This window comes from Columba livia, chromosome 9, assembly GCF_036013475.1.
Source record: "Columba livia isolate bColLiv1 breed racing homer chromosome 9, bColLiv1.pat.W.v2, whole genome shotgun sequence".
Taxonomy (NCBI): Eukaryota; Metazoa; Chordata; class Aves; order Columbiformes; family Columbidae; genus Columba; species Columba livia.
In genome coordinates, this window is record NC_088610.1 from 4,024,083 (window position 1) to 4,045,841 (window position 21,759).

Below are 21,759 nucleotides of genomic sequence, written 5' to 3' on the forward strand. Positions count from 1 at the left end.
AAATCCCACAATTTTAATACTAATGTTTGCGCAGATTGAAATATAGATGTCATTGCACATCTCTGAAACAAACAGATTCAAATGGGATTAATGATTCTAGATGTGTCTGTAGAATCTGTTTGACAGGGTCATATGCTCACATCAGCTAAGGACAAATGTTTTTTGCAACACAGAAAATGTAAATATGTACCCTAATATGAAGGAGTTGACTTGCTGGCTAAATATAATAGGTGTCATAGCATTTGTGTGCCTGCCTGGTACCAAGACCTGTGTAAGATTTCACGTGGTTGTTGCTGCTTCCAATAACCAAGCTACTTCTAGTAACCAAGGTACTTTGTAGATACCTCCATGTACTGCTTGCACTGTCTGTGACAGCCCTAACTTAAAACATTTCATGGACATCTAATTATTGTCCCATTTCCTTGGGTATATTCTTCTGGCCACAAGCAATAATACCTCATGAATCACATACCTGTTGTTCTGAGACCTGGTCCTTTCATTTACCTCCCATCACCTTCAGGCAGACTCTCCTGTGTCTCGGTTCTAGGTGTAAGCGTTTCCCAGTGGATTGTCTAAGCAAACCCTTACACCACTTGGTAGGATGTAGATTTTTTTGCCTGTTTGCACTTATGTAAAAGAAATCATTTTTCAGGTTAAGCCAACTCAGGTTCTACGTTGTTTCACATCACACTGTCTGTCAGTCCGTGTGCTGGAGGGAGAGAGCGGCTGAAGGGCATGCAGGAAAAGGATGATGAACAAAGTCAGCAATTGATGGAAGTGCCATATTGTACCTGTGGGATTTTCTACAGTTAAAACCACAGTGTTCCAGGTGTGAGAGTACTTTGCGTCTCCGGCTAGCATTGCTGAAGGAGGTTTTTGCCCAGTCTTGAAGTAAAGATCTGAAAGGTTGGATTACTGGACAAAGCAGAAAGGATTGAAAATAATTATACTGAAATTGTTCTGCAGTACAAACGCATTGAGTGGATTTGTGAGAACCTGGAGATGTGTGGTAGCAGCCCCGTTTGCCTGTTGTTGCAGGGCAGCGCCCGAGGCAAGCCTAAGGCGGCCCAGAGCTCAGCCTGGGAGTTTGAGCTCAGCCTTATGCTGGTCCCTCCTCTGCACATCCCTGGGGTAGCCATGACAACCGAGCCTGGTCCTGGGAGCAGCTGATGGGCTTGCAAACTGCTCAGTGCATCTCTGCTCTTCACTGGTGGCTGTTCGGATTGATTTTCTAAATTATTATTACTAGTTATGCAGTTCCTCCCTCTTTGATACTGTGTTAGTTGATAAGATTGTCAACAAGAAATCTTCTAGAGTAAAGGTGCCTGTGGCGATTGTCATGTTTACTAACTGGAAAAGCACTAGTGACTGAATTTCACCAAACTTGTCCATCCTTTTGTAATTATCTGTCAAACCATGATACATCTGTGAGTGTTTTTGAGGGGAAGGAGGAGGCACCCAGCTCCTACCTAGAGCCCTCAGTAAATTCATATCTCACTTTATAAAATCGTTCCTGCAGATGCTCTTCTTTACAGGAGAGGATGTAATCAGTCCTGTTACCACACTTGATTTTTTCCTGGAGTGTTTCTTTCCTACACTGATCAGAAGGAATCAGCAATTCCTCTTGTTTGTGCTTCCCACACCTTCAGTGTTTAGCTTGCTTGTAGCCAAGTGTAATCTTTAATGCAACTAATCTTAGTTTAGTCTGTGTGCTGAGGAACTAAGGTGATGTATCACAGTTTTATTTGGTAGGTTTTTAAAGCCATAAATGGATTTCTTTATAAAACCCACAGTCTGTAAAGGTGTGAAAGACAAGGGAAATTATAACCCCTTTTTTCAACCTGTCTGGCATGCACAAGGTACTGGAATTTAACCCTTAACTGAATTTTTGGCACCTTCCCACACTGAGCCCAGTTCTTGCTGTTTCAAAATTCATGGTACTTCATGTCTGTGAACTCAGTTTGAGTTTGATATGTCTCTCAAAATATCTTGGCTTACAGAGGATGCTTGCCCCTTTTGCATTTTTCTGAAAGCATATGTACCAAACCGAATAGTTCAGCGTTTGTGGGTGTGAGGGGGCGATGTTTTTCTGCTTCCTCTTAGTCATTGCAGCCGTATGCTTGGGGAAAGGCAAGATCTATAGTTAATCAGTCCTCTATTCTAGCCTATGAATGTTTTTCTTCAAACATCACTAAAGCTGGTGTGTGTTGTGCCTGTGTACAGGAGTGCACCTGTGCTGGCCACGGGCAAGTGGACAGAAATGCTGCCCGTAGCCCAGGCTGGTTGTGACCTGGTGTGGAAACGTGACAGGTTGGTCTTTCAGGACTGATTAAATCTTTACAGAAGGTTTCTGTTATTTTGAATGAAGAAGTTTCCTGGGAATTGAACTAGTCATGGCCTCAATGCAAGTACCTACTGCACAACATGTATCTGGAATGTCTTTTTTTTAAGAATTCTTTTAGTAATGCGTGAGGAAAGTGACAAAAAAAATCAGAAAGAGGAATTCCTTTCCTTTAAATTGACTCCAAGAAACTCTTAAAACGAGTACAGAACAGTGTCCAGAAGCCCTCAGACAAACCAGGCATGTCTCTGTACCCAGAGTGGAATCACAGAATCACAGAATCGACTGGGTTGGAAAAGACCTCAGAGATCATTGAGTCCAACCCTTGGTCCAACTCTAGTCCGTTTACTAGATCATGGCACTAAGTGCCATGTCCAAGCTCAGTTTAAAAACCTCCAGGGACGGCGAGTCCAGCACCTCCCTGGGCAGCCATTCCAATGCCTGAACACCAGAAGAATCACACAGGAACGTCAAACAGAGTGGAGCTGGTATTCAAGTAAAGATGTAGATGTATGTTTGAGAAGCCAATTACAGTGAAGTTGTCGTAGAAGTTGCCAAATACACCTGTGTGGGTATAACTGTGCAATAAGGTCCCATCTAGAGGTTACAGATGTTTCTCAGGTTTTTTGAAGCAATACCGCATTGTTTAGTATTCTGTTGCTGGTTTTTTCCTGAGAACCGTTGCAAGTAAGAACGAAACCAGTACTCTGAGAAATGTCTTTAGCAAGAGTGATTTGTGATACACAACTGTTTGTCAAGAAGAGGCTGTTGCAAGGAGAGTATTTGTCTGTTTGTGCTGGTTCTTTGATTGCCTGGAAGGAGAGAGTGGTGTTCATGCCTCGATTAAGATAAAGTAGAGCTTAGATTCTATCTGACCTTGGCCCTCAAATAAGAAATTAATATCTTTGATCTTAACAACTGTGTGATTGAGGAGTGAAGGTAATTTTAACAGCTTTTTTCATTCATATAGGTAGTCAATAAATGCAAAATACACACAGTAACATTTAAAAAAACCATCAGTTTCAAACACTGTTCAATGTGGACTTTGACTCCTTTTCAGGTGATGCAGTATTATTTTAACTGGATTGCGCAGGTGCAGAACAGCTATGGCAGACTGTACTGCTGATCACTCTGAGGAATAGTCTAAAAAGACCGACTTAAGTTTGATTATACTCAAGAGAATTGTTGACTTCCTGGACATTCTGTTCAGCTTCATTTCCTTCACTTAAAGTACGTTTGAATAGGGTACAGTCAATTTTAAAATACGCTCCCTGTATTGCTGGAGAAACAAAAGAGAGTGCCCTCGACTGTGGCTGAGAGATGCTGAGGAGATGCTGCACCGCAAGGAGCACTCAGCTGTTTGCTGGATCAAGACCTGCTGCATGAGGAAGCATAAAACCAAACATAATATTGCCTAAAGTAAAGCAGAATCAGAAGCAGCAACTGTCATGACTAGAATGATAATTAAGAGCTGGATTCCCAGGTGTCAGCGGAACAGTATATGCTTGTACCAGAAGTGCAAGGAGAATTGGACTGAAGAATTTACCACAGATGTCTCACATTAGACCATTTTCACACTGGCTGGCAAGGCTTCATCTGTTCTGTTTTAGTCTTCTCCCCACTTACCGTCTCCTACAGAGCTTTGGTTTGCTTTGAAACATCTTCCCTTGCCTTGTACTCTTATCTGGACCTTGTCAGAGAGCTGTGTTTTCACCAGTATCTTCAGAGTTGCTGCCAGCACAAGAGCTGGTCGTACCCTGTGTGTGTACCGGGGTGCTCGTGCCCACCTCCTTGACTCCTTTCTTCTTCCCTGGACATGTATATGGCCAACTTCACTGTGAAACTCTCATTAGAAAACCTCTCTAGGCTAAAAGCGTTGTGGAGGGGGGAGATCTGAAGTGTTTGGCTTTCATTCCTACTGGGAACTTTAATTCCGCACAGCTTAACCTCTTGCTTTGCCATCAATGGGATTGAACCATGTATTTAAAAACTAATTTGGTACTTTGTCTTGTAAGAGCATTTCAATATTAACTTTATTTGTCCTCATCCATGTACTTACTATATATTTTTGTCCAACTAAATAATTAAAAATATTATAACTTGATTGTTTCACATGAGAAGCTTTTGTAGAGTGGTCAGGAAGAAAGATGATTTTGATTTGTGTACATATATATATATATATATATATAATTGTCTGATACCAAATATCTTACTAGCATCCAAATAGTCTAGCCTACATGTTAAGCCTTTCACTGAGTTGTATCAATTTCCCCACTGCCTCCCTCCTGCGATTATTTGAGACTGTCTGGCACATAAATATCAGTGATGGGAGTGTGGAATAGCTGCCCCTGCAACTATAAAAGGCTGGGGAAATTTCCCGTTTTAAAAGCAGTTATTGGGCAACTTTGTGGTTTGGTGATAATATTTGGAAAAAATAAAGAGATTCTCAGCCTTTATGAGATAAATAGTGATGGTCATGGCCCAGACTGTTTTCTTTTGGGTGGCAGTGAAGTGCTGGGAAGGGTTGTAAGTGTTCTAAAATATGTATTCATCAAGTAATAAGCACAATCTGAAGCTGGTGACTTAAGCTCGTATAACTTATTGTGTTCTGTTCTTAAATAGAATAACATATCATGCTGAGAATATCTCGAAGAGAGATCGATCAGGTAGTCCGGAGAGATGATGCTGGCATAGAAGAGGGCTTGTTAGAAGCACTGAAAGGGTTGTATTTCTTACATATATGGGAGCAATAATCAGAAAGGAGAAATAAGGCTCTCCTTACCCTGTTGCCCTTTTCCCCTCAAGCACATGTGATTGCTGCACCCGTTCATCTCTTCAATTTTTTCAGTGCTAAAATAAACAAAAGGCCAATCTGCGGGCAAGAAGAATCCTAACTAGTGACTACATTGCTTGCTGCCACGGCATGTATGTGTTGCTTTTATATTTTCTCAGCTATAAAATGGGAGTAATAATGCTTGAATTGTGTATCGTTCTGTGTTGTGCGAGCTAATTAGATAATGCTATGTAGTCCTTTGAAGAGTAATGTATAATATTAACGTTGTGTAGAGCTTACTAAGGGTGTCAGGTGCATACAAAGCCGTGGGAGCTGCAGAGCTGGGAAGCACAAAGCAGAGATGCTTGGGCTGGGTGAATGCAAATTGATTTCAGCCGAGCGACAGAATAGCACATTCCCATAAATTTGTCCCGTGCTGACACAGCAGCATGTAAACACTTTTGGACTAAAGCTACTGCTTCAGGAAACTTTGCTTTGTATCACAGTATGTTTGGGATTGGAAGGGACCTCAAAAGATCATCGAGTCCAATCCCCCTGCTGGAGCAGCAACGCCCAGGTGAGGTCGCACAGGAACATGTCCAGGTGGGTTTTGAATGTCTGCAGAGAAGGAGACTCCACAACCCCCCTGGGCAGCCTGGGCCAGTGTCTGTCACCTGTACTGAGAAGAAGTTTTTTCTCAAATTTAAGTGGAACCTCTTGTGTTCCAGCTTGATCCCATTACCCCTTGTCCTATCGTTGTTTGCCCCTGAGAAGAGCCTGGCTCCATCCTCATGGCACTCACCCTTTATATATTTATAAACATTAATGAGGTCCCCCCTTAGTCTCCTCTTCTCCAAACTAAAGAGCCCCAGCTCCCTCAGCCTTTCTTCATAAGAGAGGTGCTCTACTCCCTTAATCATCTTTGTTGCCCTACGCTGGACCCTCTCCAGCAGTTCCCTGTCCTTCTTGAACTGAGGGGTCCAGAACTGGACACAATATTCCAGATGTGGTCTCACCAGGGCGGAGTAGAGGGGAAGGAGGACCTCTCTCGATCTACTAGCCACCCCCCTTCTAATACACCCCAGGATGCCATTGGCCTTCCTGGCCACAAGGGCCCAGTGCTGGCTCATGGTCATCCTGTTGTCCACCAGGACCCCCAGGTCCCTTTCCCCTACACTGCTCTCTAATATGTAATTTCCCAACCTATACTGGAACCTGGGGTTGTTCCTGCCCAGATACAGGACTCTACACTTTCCCTTGTTAAATTTCATTAGGTTATTCCCCACCCAACTCTCCAGCCTGTCCAGTTCTCTGGATGGCATCACAGCCTTCTGGTGTGTCAGCCACCCCTCCCAGCTTGGTGTCATCAGCAAACTTGCTGATAGTACACTCTATTCCCTCGTCTAAATCGTTAATGAATATGTTGAATAACATTGGCCCCAGCACTGACCCCTGAGGCACTCCACTAGATACTGGCCTCCAACTGGATTCTGCACCATTGATTACCACTCTTTGGCTTCTCTCCTTAAGCCAGTTTGCAACCCACCTCACTAGTCTATTATCTACACCACACCTCCTCAACTTAGCTGTGAGGATGCTGTGGGAGACTGTGTCAAAGGCTTTACTGAAGTCAAGGTAGACCACATCCACCGCTCTGCCATCATCCATCCACCTTGTGATGCGTTTTAAGTGGCCAAGAGGAAGAACTGAAGTGCAGGCTCCGTTGGTTTGGCATTTCTGCCCCAGGACACTTGGGTGAGATGCTGAGGCAGCATGGAGTCCAAAGGACAAGTGGAAGCATGGAGACACACAAACGCTGCTCCAGGAGCTGGAATTTTAGTGTTGGTAGTCGTGTGATGAGCTAAACTGGGATAGATTGAGATCTGCTGCTTCCTGAAGCGGTTTAGCAAAGCTTGGAGGGTGGATTAGTCAAAAGCATTAGTGCTAACCCTTTTTTCCACTCAGTTTACTGTCTTGTTTCCCCTATTTGGATCTTAACTTTACCCTCTAAAGATCTCTGAGCAGCTGTTGTCCTTCAGCTAGCATAACGACCCATCTTTTCACCATTGTTTACTAACAAAAGGGATTTCATTTGGTAACTAAGGCATGATTTATTTTTCTTTCAAAGAATTTTTTGGCCGCTTGCCATGTGTTTTGCAGCTGAGCAACATCATGGTACATTTCGTTTATCACCCGTGCTGGCAAGCTCTCTTACACCACTTGAAATAGTTGTATCATTTTGGGGCTTAGGGGGACTTAGATGAATAAGTTGCATCTTGCTGAAAGGTCAAATGAAAGAAAGGTGGATTTTTAAGTCTCCTTGGTGAAAAAGGACAGAAATACACACCAATTCCAGGTCAGCGTTGCTTAACAACAACAGCAAAATTAAAAAGTAGAAGTAGGAAAGGCTGTGTCTTTGAGGTCTTTTTCCGTAGAAGCTGTGTTTTGTTCATCTCTTGCTGAAAGATTTCAAAAGCATAAAGTCACATAATGAAGTAGTTTTGGTTTTGTTTTTTATTTTTGGAAGTAGACCATTACTTCAGTGGGAACAGCGTATGTGTTACTTTCTCCTCCAAACAACTGAATTGTGTATTGAAATCCATAATTATTTTTTTCCACACAGATTAGAAACTAAAAGTTTAACTTTCTTTTTTCTCCTCTCTTGAGTTGAATCTTTTATTACTTAAAGAAGGTTAAACTATTTTCTCTAAAATTTCTCTTGCAGATCCTAGAATCTCAAGACATGTATTTCCTTGGACTGTTGTCTTTGCTTGTTTTGCCAAGCAAAGCTGTCAAGACAAATCTTCCTGATGAAACCATTGCTGAGCTTTCCGTGAACGTTTACAACCAGCTGCGAGCTACAAGAGAAGATGAGAATATTCTCTTCTCTCCTCTGAGCATTGCACTAGCCATGGGAATGGTAGAGCTTGGAGCCCACGGAACCACTCTGAAAGAAATTCGACATTCCATGGGTTTTGACAGCTTAAAAAATGGTAAGACCTTTTAGTCACGTTGTATTATGGAGCTTTTGTCTTAAAGAAACAGTTGGTGATGCCCGAACAGCAAAAGCGGCCTGGGCATGTCTCTGGGTTATGAACCAGGTGGCTGAAGCTGTGGTGGATTCTGCATAAACTGGGAGATGCCAATGTACGGCCCTTAATTTTCAGCAATTGCAGTTAACTGTTGATCTTGGATTCTTTCTGCAAAATAAACATGCCTTTGCTCCAGAGTTACAAGAAGATTTTTAGAAACGTCCTTTTCAGAGGTTATAATGAAACCTGAAAAGGAAAGTAGTAGTTTAGCGATATTCCTCATAAGAAAATATGAGAATCTTAGTAATTTAACTGCAAGAGTCTCCTGCTTTGATACAACTTCTTTGCTTCTTGGAGGTAGAACCTGTAGGTTCTTTACCCTGATTCTATATCCGAAATGGTCCGTCTGCATTGCATAACGTCACATACAGATATACAAGCTAATTTAGGAAATATAAGCATCTTGACTGTTTCAGCACGTGTTTCCATCAGCCTTTTAGAAACAGGATTGATTTATTTTGCGGAGAACGATATTACCAGCCAGTCCCACCTGTGGTAGGGGATGAGCTGAGTCGTGTGTGGATCAATGCTGTACTGTGGGGTGCGAGCAACTGGCATGTGACTGCACATGGAGGGGACGAGGAAATGGCAAAAATTACTTTGAAGATGCAATTTTAATGAATTCTGATGTCCAAGTGATGATATATAATGTACTAGACTTTAAGTCTTCAGCAAAAGCATCTTGGGGAATAATTTGTGAATACGGTGTTCAAAATGAGTTCAACGCTGGATAATGCTCTGGGGAGACTACAACACATATTCAGTTCTGCAGTTTGTCTCTGAAACGTTGATAAATTATCCCCTAGCTATAATTGAAGAAGTTATGGAGTTGACTTGACCCGAGCCATTCACTGTTCCTGCATGTGAGGGCTATTTGGTGAAATACTCCAATGATTTCTGCTTGGAATGTATCATTGCATTCAATTTTTAAATTGTTTTTAAAAATGAATTAGAAACTTCAGCTCCAGGTAGCCAATGCAACAGTACAAGCTTTCTATCTTAAAAAAATACCTACTTCAGTCCTACTCAGGATTCCTTATTATTCAAGCAAATGATCTTGTTCTACCCCATGCAGGATCCTGGGGAATTCTGAACCTGTTTTTTGGCTGAGAGAAATCTATGGGGAAGTCCTTGACTTCAAAACTTGAAGTTCATTTTCCCTCCAAGAGCTGCCTTTTAGGATGTAGCAAATGCTGTTTTGCCATTTGTGATGGCAAGACACAAGAGTGTGACTTAGAATCGTTTTTTGTAATTACTCTTCTGGTGTTGAAAGGATTACCATTGATAGCTTTGTGTGTGATGGGATCCAAATGTCTTGTTAATTACACTAATTACAGGTAGTAGAAAAAATAAGCTTTAAATAGTATGTTCTGCCTTGTAGATTGTTCTTTCAGATCTGAATGTGTGTTTAGGTTTAGAAACAAGTTTATTAAAAAAACCCTTTTTTTATGAAGATGTGTTTAATTTCCAGCAGGAAAAAAAAATGGAATAAGTTTCTTTTCTGAAACACTCAATGTATTTTTCTTTCCTCAGGTGAGGAGTTTACCTTCTTGAAGGAACTTTCTGATATGGCAACTACTGAAGAAAGTCATTATGTTCTGAATATCGCTAACGCTCTCTATGTGCAGAACGGGTTTCATATCAGTGACAAATTTCTGCAGTTGGTGAAAAAATACTTTAAAGCTGAAGTAGAGAACACAGATTTCAGCCAAAGTGCAGCTGTAGCTGCCCACATCAATAAATGGGTGGAGAATCATACAAATAGTAAGTCCACGTGGTTCTTTTATATTCCTCTTGCAGTTTCCAAACTTGTACAGTGGTTTTGAAATGTTGCTTTGGCTTTTATCTGTTCTGTGTGAGACTGAAGTATCTCCTCATGTGAAAAGAATCCCAGTATCAGCTCTCTGAAATTGTATTTCTTTTCCTGTGCAAGGACAATCTGTCTTAAGTAATATTAGCTATTGTTAATCATAGTATCTAAATATTTTTTCCTCTGTCTTATCTTAAAGTGCTCATAGCGTTTGCCAAATGAGAATGCTTTAATGGTAGGCATTTTAATAGTGACTTTTGTATTAAACTACAAAAATTTAAAAAGTACTATTGCTAACTGTAGGAAAAACTGTCTGTGAAGGGGTTATTGGCCTATGCTTTGGATGTGTGGAGTATCACTAGTTCTCTGAGGAACTCATAGTTACAAGGTGCTGAGAAACAGAATACTAACAAATACAGAAGCTAATTTGGAGCCACAGAATCTGACCCTGTAATGAGGAAACTAGATAGCATGCTGAGAGTCTCATTGATTTCAAGGAAACTGTCAGAGTTTCACAACAGAAATTTGCAGCAGGGGAGTAAGCGCAAAGTTGCAGATGTGAATATGCATATTCAGATCCACATGATGTGCTTGCTTCGCTTGTGGAATCCCAGAGATGTGATATTGTCTCAATACATGCAGAGCCTCAAGGTATGGAAGTGAAGTTAGTCCCCTGTTGTAGGGATCAAAGCAGAGTCTTGTTCTAGTTCATCCGGCACACTCTGGAGGTTGATGTTTTAAGAGTCATTCCCCAGGGGTCTGGCTCCAACACCACTTGTACTGTTGTAAATGTGAAGGTGTTGGAAATCCTCTGTATGGAATTAACATATCAACGTGCAGTCTGAGCGTTTAAGAATCCGTAACGCTTTATGGTAATCTATCGCACTAAAGCGGAAAACCACCTTATAATGCTTTTATTCCATTTTGGAAATTACCTGTTTTTTTTCCAAGTGAAAATGCCAGCTATCATATTCATAATAAATTCTGCCCTTTGTCTCATGCTACAGAAATAGAGGGGATATAAGTGATGCAGCAGACTGCAGAGTGTTTTCAGAGAAGGGAAAGGATAAGAAAATGCTCTTTCTATTTGAAAGAACGGCAAGTTCTTCTGCTTAACAGCTGCTAAACGCGCTGCCCGAGCTGGTGGCCATTGCCCTGGCAGGAGCTGAGGTCTCTGAGCTATAGGTTGTGATAGTACTGGTCCCTCAGCCCTGTCCCTGACCGCTGCATCTCATTCTCTCCTGCCGGCTCGGAGGACGCGGCTCATTTTCTCATTAGGAAAGGGGCACAAGGCAGGCAAGTTTCCAATCCCAGCACGTTAGGTGTGATGGGAGGCTCGGAGCGGAAAACGTAACTGTCAACGATTTCTCCAACCGGAAAAATTCTTAACGTTACACTAGTGTATTAACAAGACAAGGCTGAAAATATAAGGGAATATGATGTACCAAATAAAAATGGAAAAACTGGAAGTATATTCCTTCTGAATTTTTCCTTTTTGTTTCCTAAGCACAGGGAGTGAGGGTCGAAGGATAAGTCGCATCTCATTTCTAAGTACAAAGAGTAACCTAAAAGGAATTCTACCATATGATAAATAAGTTTTTTACCAGTTAGTCAATGTCATATGCTCTAGAAAGCAGAATTAATTTGTATTTTAAACTGTGGATTAAGAAATAATAATCAGACTGAAGAATGTGTTTGCAGTGCAATGTCGGTTAAAAATAGAAGTAAGAAAGAGCTGTCTGAAGGAGGCTGTAATTCTTCAAGAATAGTCACAAATCTGGTCAGAGCACCAAATTTAACAAACTTGAAACGATTTTGCTGCAAAGCAAGCCGTCTAAGATGAGCTAAAGCAGGTAACAGACTGTTTTCTGATGGAAATGACTTATTGAGGAGTAGGCGCGAAGCAGCTGCCGTGCTCAGCTGCCATACCTCCCATGAATAGAGCAGATGCTAGATGGTTTTTCTCTTTTGCTTTTCAGGAGCTAACGTCACTGCATCAAATGCTGTAAATTTATGTGCATTTTTTGTGTTTTGTTATGTGTTTTTCTTTGCTTGTGGGGTTTTTTCTTTGTTTTTATTAGTCCTTACTCTGAAGTTTTTTCAGGGTTAGAAACTGAATGGTTCCTTCAGACTTGGCCCAGGTGGATTTCCAATGGGTACCCTTATACAGTTTAAATTAAGCACCCTTTTAAGTGCTTCTTTGGATTGGAACCGAAGTTTGTACAAGTTCTGACCTTAAGACCATAGTGCTGAACTCTTATTGTAGCACCAGGGTAAACATTCCTTACACGACCCCTTTTCCGCTCACTTTCATTGTGGGCTGTGCTTAAGTAGCGATCAAGAAACACTTGACTAGCGTGTACTTGATGGAAGGGTTCACACACCTACACTGTGATTTAGGTTTACAAAACACTGGCAGTTTAATTTGAGATTTAATCAAACATCTGAATTGGAAATTACACGGTAGCACGGCTTTTTATTTTCTTGCATTTTTCAAGCTGTCTTAAGTTTTGATTTAATGCTCAATTTGACATGCAGACTGACAGTTGGTTTTCCTCTTAGATATGATCAAAGATTTCGTGTCTTCAAGAGATTTTGGTGCTCTAACTCATTTGGCTCTCATCAACGCAATCTACTTTAAAGGCAACTGGAAATCACAGTTCAGACCTGAAAATACAAGAACTTTCTCTTTCACTAAAGATGATGAAAGTGAAGTGCAGATTCCAATGATGTACCAACAGGGAGAGTTTTACTATGGTGAGTTGGAGCTTTAGCAATTTAAAGCTAAGTCTTCCCGTAATAGGTTTGTTGCAGTAATATTCATTTGTATTGTCTGTTTTTCACCTACAACTTTAAACTATGAAGGGACTCTTTTTGTGTGTGCTTGTGTATTATAACTAGACAGCAACATGCATAATGACTTTCTTGATTACGTTCTTAGGTATGTGTTTGGTGCAACATGATGGGTTTCAGAATGTTTATCCATTTTATCGAACCTCTTTACAGTGCTTGAGCTAGTCCTGCTTCTCACTAAAATATTGTTCTTGTGCTGTGCTAAGTATTAAAACAAATGTTTGCTCTTACTGTTGTAATATCCTTAGAAAGGTAAAATAGGGTTTTTTTTGAACAGCAGAACTAATGATTGTTTTTATCTGAAGCTTGAAGTCTAAATGGGTTCTACAGTCTCATCATTGACAAATTATCTCTTCTGAATAAAAAAAACCCTCTGCCTATTTCTATGAAAGTCTTGGCAGCTTGAACAACTTCTAGACTTCTCTCTAAGCAATCAAAGTTGGGTAATAGGTTCAGAAGTGTGATTATCTATAAACACGGTGATTGCATAAGCTTGTTTGTTTATTTTAAGAAAGCACATGTGAACCTCGAATTCTATGATGAAGAAACCAATATACATTTGATACAGAACAGAATAAAGAGGGTCATTTTTAGTTCCAGTATTTGATAAGCACTACCTAATATTAGCCTTCTGGTTTTTTTCCTTATCTCCAGTGAAGGCAAAAGAAAATACTTTACTAGCCTTTTTCATTGTTGGTTTTGTTTTGTAGGAGAGTTCAGTGACGGCTCCAATGAAGCAGGTGGTATCTATCAAGTTCTGGAAATACCATACGAGGGAGATGAGATGAGTATGATGATTGTTCTTTCCAGACAGGAAGTTCCGCTGGTCACACTGGAACCGCTGGTCAAAGCCTCCTTGATTAATGAGTGGGCCAATTCTGTAAAGAAGCAAAAAGTGGAAGTGTATTTACCCAGGTGAGCATGTGCTCCCATGCCAATAGAATGGGTAAGGCCGCATTTGAGTTGATGGAGTGGCAGAGTAGGTAAAACTTGAACATCTTGATCAAGGCTGCAGTTGTGCAGCACCCACGGAATGGTTGGTTTGACAGGAAAGCCCAGGGGGTGCAGTGCAGAATGACGGTTGTTTGAGGAACAGATGAGCACTGTTTGCATCCCTTTCATGCGTAAGCTCCGGAAAGGAGAATTTCATCATCAGGAATATATCCACCCTGCGTGATGCTTGTAGTAGTTGCAGAACTCGTTATGGATAAGTTCCATTTAGATGGGAACCATAGAAATATTGCAAGTCTGAATTAGCGAAAGCTAAAGTGTTTCATTTAGGTCCTAATTAGATTTCTATGTGCTGCTAATTGGAAAAGTTCTAATGGTGTGTGTCTGTGTAGATAAAAATGGTTTAGTGTTGAGAGATAATTCCAGTCAATTTGTGTCTTTTGTCTTTTTTTCTTAGTTGTAATAAGTGCTGGTTTCTTTTTCCTCAGAGGAGCAATAGAATAACGAGACATTAGTACCAGAAGGGATGAAACTTCTGTCAGTTCATTTGTAGACATAAGTTGTGTGTGCACTGTTGTATTTCCTCACATATACCACTTAGTTATCTTTCCTAGAATTCTGTTTCATCTGTCTTCAAATATTTTCCATGCTTGCCCTACACTTGACTTAACAGAGTTGTTTACTACTACAAGTCACTAATAATGTACAGTTGAATCATGATGTCCTTCAAGTGATTCATAAGGATTTCACTGAAGTGTTTGTGTAACAATACATCACAAATTTGACTGGATCTCTTCTACTTATTACACCGAATCACAGAATGTTAGGGATTGGAAGGCACAGGAAAAGTAAACTATAGTGAATAATTTTAATTGTTAAAATATTTGGTTGTTTTCAGGCAACTTGGAGACTTGAGTTTGCATTTTCACACATAAAGAGCAGAGAAAGAATCCTGCAGCTCTTCAGCTTCCTTTCCAAAGCAAAGACAACTTTCACAAAGCTGACAGCAGCTGAGCACGGTGATACAAGGCTAGCCAGGATAGATTCTGTTGAGACGGACTGGTGCTGTCAGTGTGCCCTGGTGCCAACTTGAGGTGGAATTCCACTTCTCTTTCAACCCGTTCTGCTTGGAGTCAGAGTGGTGAGGAAGCAACAGCGTTTTGGGGTTATTTTTCACTGCCCCATAGTAAGATTTCTTTTCTTTAAGTGGCATTTCCTTTGAAGAAGCAGGGAGAGCAGCAAAGAGCTGCATTGCAGGCTGTATACATACTGAAGCTATTGTACATTACTCCTGTGACTTGGTTTGCTTTTCTCTTGGAGCTTCAAGTCCCAAGGGCTTTAGTATTAACAGTCCACTGAGATGCAGGGGAGGGGCTGTTTCTCCCACAGGCTTGTGCAAACCTTACCTAGATATTGCTGAGAAGTAAAATATGAGGAGTCTTCCATCCCTTAAGCTTTCCTTTTAAAACTGGAGTATTTCACAGCCTGGGCATCAGGTGCCAAAGCTGGGCATCTTTTCTCAAAGGGTTTCTAGAGTGCAAAATGCACAAGGAAAATTTCTCTCCATTGATTATACAGAGAATCTGTGAAAACTGCCTTCCAAATTTGACACTTAGGTGTCTAAAGTTAAACACATGAATAGCATTGAAAACATATTAATTGTGTTTATGAGTCGAACGAAGATTATAGAGGTAGTTTGGGGTTTTGTTTGCTTTTTATTCAGAAGCAGAGACTCCCAGATTCTCTGCCAGGTTCTCAGACATGAGTTTGAGGCGTAGGTTTTCTGTGATCATGTAATGTTCTTATTTATTCCATCCTCGGGCTAGTTGTCATGCCTGTTGCTCTTATCTAAGAACCTCAAAGAACTTGGTAAACATTTGTGAATCAAGGCTATATTTGTAAATACAGGCGCAACCAGGTGCTGATTACTTGCAGTATTTTCAGATTATAAAAGATTATGACCATGAACTTGAAATTCCATACAGTAATACTGCAGTTTCCTTACAGAAATTCCATGGATTAATTGGCTGCTCCCAAGGTGTTAGATTTCCATTAAGGATTCAGAGGTGATCTGCAGGATTTTATCAATGCTCTAAATAAACACTTCATAAATATTTTATGCTCTGACTCAGAAAGGCATGTTATGAAATGTGGCCTGGAGGCTCCGTCCACTGAGAAATTGAAAGCAGCAGTGGAATCAAATTAAATTTTTATATCCTGAAAGATGCTATCCAATTATAAAATGAACATTTTTTAAACTTACACATTTGTAATAGGACCTGAATGAGTAGCCAAAGCAGAGTTAATCACAACTTTCCAATTTCTCTCTGCATTATCTGTGTGCAAATGAAATTGTGTATTATTCCTCTTAATAGCAAAGGAGAGATTTGTACAGAATCGTTAAATTATACTTTCTCATTTTCATTTTCAAATCATTGTTTCCAGCTTAACCCAGACTAAAGTGATCAACATTTTAATCCACTTTTTGCATAGGAGTGAAACAGACCATGGATCTAATTTGCAAAGCTGCCTCTTTTACATAAATTATTTGAAGAGCATGGGAGGAACTAGTATCTAATAACAGTGCTAGAGTCTGCAGATCTATTAAGGGTTGCTCCACTATACCTGGTTATATGTATTAACCTTCTCGCTTTTTTTGTACGTTGAAAATATCTTTAAATTGCCTTAGACAGTGTGTTAAGTTTCTTTAGCTGAAGGTTTTCTCTCTCAAGGGAAAGAAACTAAACCAAACCAAACAAACCCAACCAACCCAAACCCACAACAACTACAAAGCAGACATCCTCTCTTCTTTTTTAACATGGTTTTCTTGAGTCTTCTTTTCATGACAGACAGGCCAGTGCTGATTGTTCTTGAGACACAGCCATGGAAGAGGCATCGAACTGTGCCACTGACATACACACTCAGCCAAGTTCTGCAGCCCATATTCAGCCCTGGACAGAAGGACTTTGCTAGAGAAAGACCCACAACCTGCCATGCATCACCTCCTCTGGGCAGCTCTGTGGGGTTTTTGTTTGGTTTTAGCTGTTAATGATGTTTTGCGTGTTTGTTTTCAGGCTATTAAATCATACAAGCTAGTTCTAGCACCTGAGAACAACCCGGCTGAAATTCCAGCCGAAATGTTGGAACTGATACCAGCTGGCAGCTTTGTATTCTGGGCTTCTTGCTCGGTTAAAATAGTGACTGAGATCCCAAGGGCCTCTACTCCAACCAAGAATATTGTTGATTTCAAGCAATGGACCCATTTCTTTGCTTAATATCCTGCAGAATGTAATGTATTAGAACCAATCTGAAACCCTAGAATTTCTTGCTTTTGCTCATTCAGAACACTGAGTAATTTTGGAAATGATAGCCTTTGGGATGAGTCATACTAGGCCATAAATCACTTCTGTTGTGTAACTAAGGAGAGCACCCGAATCCTTCGTGGTTCTGTGCATCCTGAGGATCTAAGGACCTCAGGAAAAACTCAGCTTTTCGGAAGGGTCGCACAGCATCACACTAGATGAAGGTATCTCTTGGAAGCCTGTAAAATAGGAGAAAGATGGCCTGATATGGTATGTTGAGGTTAATGCTCTATCCAAAGCCTAAAGGTTCAGATATATAACTAAGGAGACTGATTTTAAGTGCATCGTTTTAATCTAATGCTTGTGCAAGTTTAAATTTCATTAAAATGTTGTCACACTCTGCTAAACTCTCCAGAGAAGTGTTAGTTTCTCAATCTAATCCTGTTTCTTAGGCATCTCATTCAGTTCTTCATTTCATGTGGGAAAAGTGGTGGAAATCAAGGGAAATATTTTTTGCTCTGCTATTTGAACTGCATTTCATTTGTAGGAAGTAGAGACTTCACAGATAAACATTGCAAAAATAAATATAGAGCTGACTCACATCTTCAGTTCTTGACTTTAACCAACAGTTGACAGGCAGAATCACTACCCATTATTGGTATTTTTCTGCTCGGTGCTTTAAGGAGGTCTGTAGAAGCTTATTCCATGGACATTTGTGTTGGTGAACCTTCTAGAACTGCTCAAGTACAGGAGCGTTTCTCTTGATTCAACAGACCATTCTTTCTGTTCTGGTCCTGTGATGGCAATACATCATCTTTTCTTCAGCATCTGAGATTTCTCAGACTTCCCTTTGTGGTTTTTAATGTTCTCGCTTGCAATTATTCCACAGGTTCTCATACTGAAGTATTGAAATTGATTTTCATAGTATTTTTAACAGAAGAAGAACCTAAAAAATTGGGGGGATGGGAACGCGACCATTTGGTTCATTCTATGTGACAAACACTGCGAATAGTCAGGGTTAGGATTGTAGAATTGGGCATTTCCCAAGTCTGGAGGTAAAAGCAAATGCTTGACTTGGGAAAAGAGATTGAACGTCTCTTCTATGCTCTAGCCTGTCTTCTTTGATTGTGAATACACATATCACTGACTATACGGAACGCAAGGAAATCCAAATATGACTGCAGAATAACTCGTACTGCGTGTTTACATCGGTTTGCATAGCCTGAAATCCTATTTCAAAGTCTAAAGCAGCCCTATTATTTTTCAAAAGAGGCTAGTTCTGATGTCAGCTGAAATATTATTAATAATAGCTTATTTGTAATTCTTGCTGCTCTTCAGAGCATGTGGGAAAGGAAGGGAGATGCTATTTTGAGTAGTGGTTCGGAGTGGGTTTTTACTCTATGGCAAAACTAAAGGGGGAAGGGAAGTAATTAGTTTTATTTTCATGAAGGGATAGTTTGATATTTATACAGCTGATGTGATATTTTCCTTCTACTTTGTCATAAAAAGCAAGAACTCTTACAGATATTGTAGAGACCTTCACTCATCCACGATGTTCAGCATTTGCCTTGCCAGAGGTTTGCATTTTCTTTTTTTCAGGTGCATATTCTTCTGCGTCTTTGTGGTTTTCTGTGAGGGTGGTTGTAGGGGGTATGTGTGTGTGTATATATATATATATTTATATATGTATATATATATATACGTATATATCCCAAAAGCATCTCCCAAACCTCTTCCATGATTACTATGCAGAGCATCTCTTGTCGTGCTTTCTTTCTGGGTCACAATTCATTGCTGAGCAGATAAGAATGTTTTCTGTCTAGTGGTCCAGAGACTTAAACCCACATGATTTCCATTTATATCTTAGAATGATTCTCTGCAGTTGGAAAAAATGCCTTTTGCAGTTTTGTATTTTTTTAATTTGTGGCGTCAAATTTTGCTTTTCCTTCAGACTTTTCTTACCTAGTGCCCCATCATAATCTCTACTAGTTTGACATTGCTATTTAATAGTTCAATTATCTTGAAAGCTGGATACATTTAATACTAAATGTGGTGAAGTAGAGGCCAAAAAGGGGGAAAATACACCATTCTGAATTTTTTTATAAGAAGCATTTGAACATTAAATTGCCTTTTCTGCATGCTTGTAAGGTAGGTACAGAGCATGTGTTTTTCAAAATGTTATAGTATAGTTTTAATATCAAGGGAAATATTTCTGAATTTATTGAATATGCACAGACGGAACCTTTGTACTGTTTAACTCTAGTTAACTCTGGCATCAGGGTCAAGTCTTAATTCATCTTTATTAGGGTTTTTACTCAAGTCTCAAGAGTAGATCTGGGCTTATGTTACAAGCGTGTAGTGAAGGTAGTCTCTAGTTTTGGAGCCTGTAAACTAGTGGGAAATTTGAATCAATGAGCAACTTGCAGATTTGTGTCTCAGCTTAAAGCTAAAATTGTGCAGAAGGTTTTGGGAGCTCCTTGCCTGTAGGTTTTGACCAGTGTAGTGTCCACAGCTTTCCAAGAGGAAGGTGAGTGAGGATTCCTCTTGAAGAACCTTAAAGGACACAGTTCCCTTTCCTACATTTCCTACATAGGCTGTTTTCATGTCATCTCGTCGATGAAACTACATCTCGTTCATTAAGATAATGCCATTATTATTATTGTTGTTGTTGTTGTTATTATTATTATTATTATTATTATTATTATTATTATTATTATTATCATTATTATTTTAAACTGCCACACTGACTGGTGCAGAACATGCCAGAACACCGTAACCTTCTTCCGGTACTTAAGTCTTTGTTGGTCTCTTCTTATTCTTTTGAGAACAGCCAGAACAATAAAATTGGAAGAATGAGTTCTTGTGGTTTTTATTCCAGGCATATCCTGGAATTCAGCTGGACTTGTGGTACCACCAGTGATTTATCGATCCTGCATCATCTCCAGCTCTTATTTTAACTTGCATAAAATTCTTCTCTGGGTAATGACTAATATCTGTTCCATCAGAGATTTTTTGGCTTCTAATGGCATTTCTACATTCATTATGAATGTAGATTGTGTAATGGACTTTTCACATTCTGTGTAAATGTTGTGAGGAAGATCCACTTGGCTCTTAACCAGTTGTCTTTTGATACCCAGATTATTCTTTTCCGAGCTGCCAAGGCTTGTATGTGCCAAAGTATCACACATCTCAGCTCTTCATTCAGTTCCCTACTGGGAGCTCTGGCCCATACTTTCTTTTGAAAAGAACATGTTCCTCTGTGTAGCTGAGGAAGTTTTGTCCTGAAAGAAAATCCTTACAAGAAATTGCACAGAAACACTTTGTATTTGGTTTTAGCACAGGCAAGACCTTTCAGTAAGGACTGCAGAGTCATTGCAGAGTTGTTTCTGACTGAATAGTTTGCTGGAGAAACCAGAACATCTTATAGCTTATATATTTAGTATTGTACAGTGTGGCAGATTGCAACCCCCCTCCCTCCTTCAGTATGGCACATCTCCCTCTTCCTCTGCTACTTGAGGCTAACAGCTTCTTTTGTTTGGCCCAGAGCACCCTGGCTCCTGGGGCATTAGAAGAAGGGAGTGCCAAGGCACACTGGGCCGCGCCCAGTGTGGGGGGCGTTTGGAGGCTTCAGGGGCACCCACAGCCAGTGTGGGGGGTGCAGAGAAGCTTCTAGAGTGCCTACAGTCAGATCTGATCAGATAAAAACGGGACTCTCGTCGAGACCCAAGCCCCATTTTGTGTGGGGGTCTCTTGGAGTACGAGCTTAGCCACTGCCGCCAGGAGAGCCCCCTCCCTGGGATGGAGACTCCGCTTGCCTCGCCGCCACGGATGTAAGCAAACCTCTCGCAGGATTGCGAGTATATTTATACTTTTCGCGCACATTTGCACAAGTAAATTTATTCCTCGCACAATCGCGAGTGGCCGCCGAGAGCCCCTCGCACAATCGCGAGTGTATTTTCTTTCCGTGCACATTTGCACGTGTAAAATAACTCTCGCAGGACTGCGAGCGTATTATAAATTTACTCTCGCGGAATCGCGAGTGCACATTTTCCGTACTCACTACGAGTACGTGTATCTCTATGAAAATAACCCCACACCGTGTTTAGGCAAGTGTGTACTCCTCCGGGACTCGGGGACGGCTCCGGCATTGTTTTGAGTGAAGCCACGTGCATGCACTCTGTGGACCGCCCCTCTCAATAATTTCCTCCACTGATATCCGAACCTGTATTTAAGTCACTTTTGGAGTGCTAAAACCCTGTTCCTCGCCGGCCTAACAAAAGTTGGTTTTGGACCTTGTTGTCCCTTAAATTGACCTGTGGGTTGCCTCCGTGACATACAGTTATAACCAGTCACCATCAGCATCATTTAAATCACTGATAATTTGGTCATTCTACAGAGAACCCATAACTCGCGCATAACAAACAATTATAATTAATCTCTTGTGTTTATCTGTAGACTTCTGGTATTTTCTGGTTGGGGCTGCCATTCCTGTTATTATTCCGACATATTTTTCTATTTCTCCAGCTGTCCAGTCTGTTTCTCGCCATACATAAAGTCTTTTTTACCTTATTGTCACCAGGCATGACTTATAAAATGTTTGGAAAGAAGTTTTTGTAAATGAAACAAGCTTTTGTCCA

General features: G+C 40.5%; 1 protein-coding gene across 3 annotated transcripts in view; it reads left to right on the forward strand.

Moving 5' to 3' along the window:
• SERPINI1 (serpin family I member 1) overlaps nt 1-21,759 on the forward strand; it is a 51,529-nt gene that overhangs the window by 17,612 nt on the left and 12,158 nt on the right. For all 3 annotated transcript variants that reach the window (XM_065073487.1, XM_065073488.1, XM_065073489.1), the window contains 4 exons: nt 7,840-8,107; nt 9,740-9,970; nt 12,579-12,773; nt 13,580-13,784. In XM_065073487.1, coding sequence (XP_064929559.1) covers nt 7,858-8,107; nt 9,740-9,970; nt 12,579-12,773; nt 13,580-13,784 — 881 coding nt within the window. In that variant the 5' untranslated portion in view covers nt 7,840-7,857. The remainder of the gene's footprint in view (nt 1-7,839; nt 8,108-9,739; nt 9,971-12,578; nt 12,774-13,579; nt 13,785-21,759) is intronic.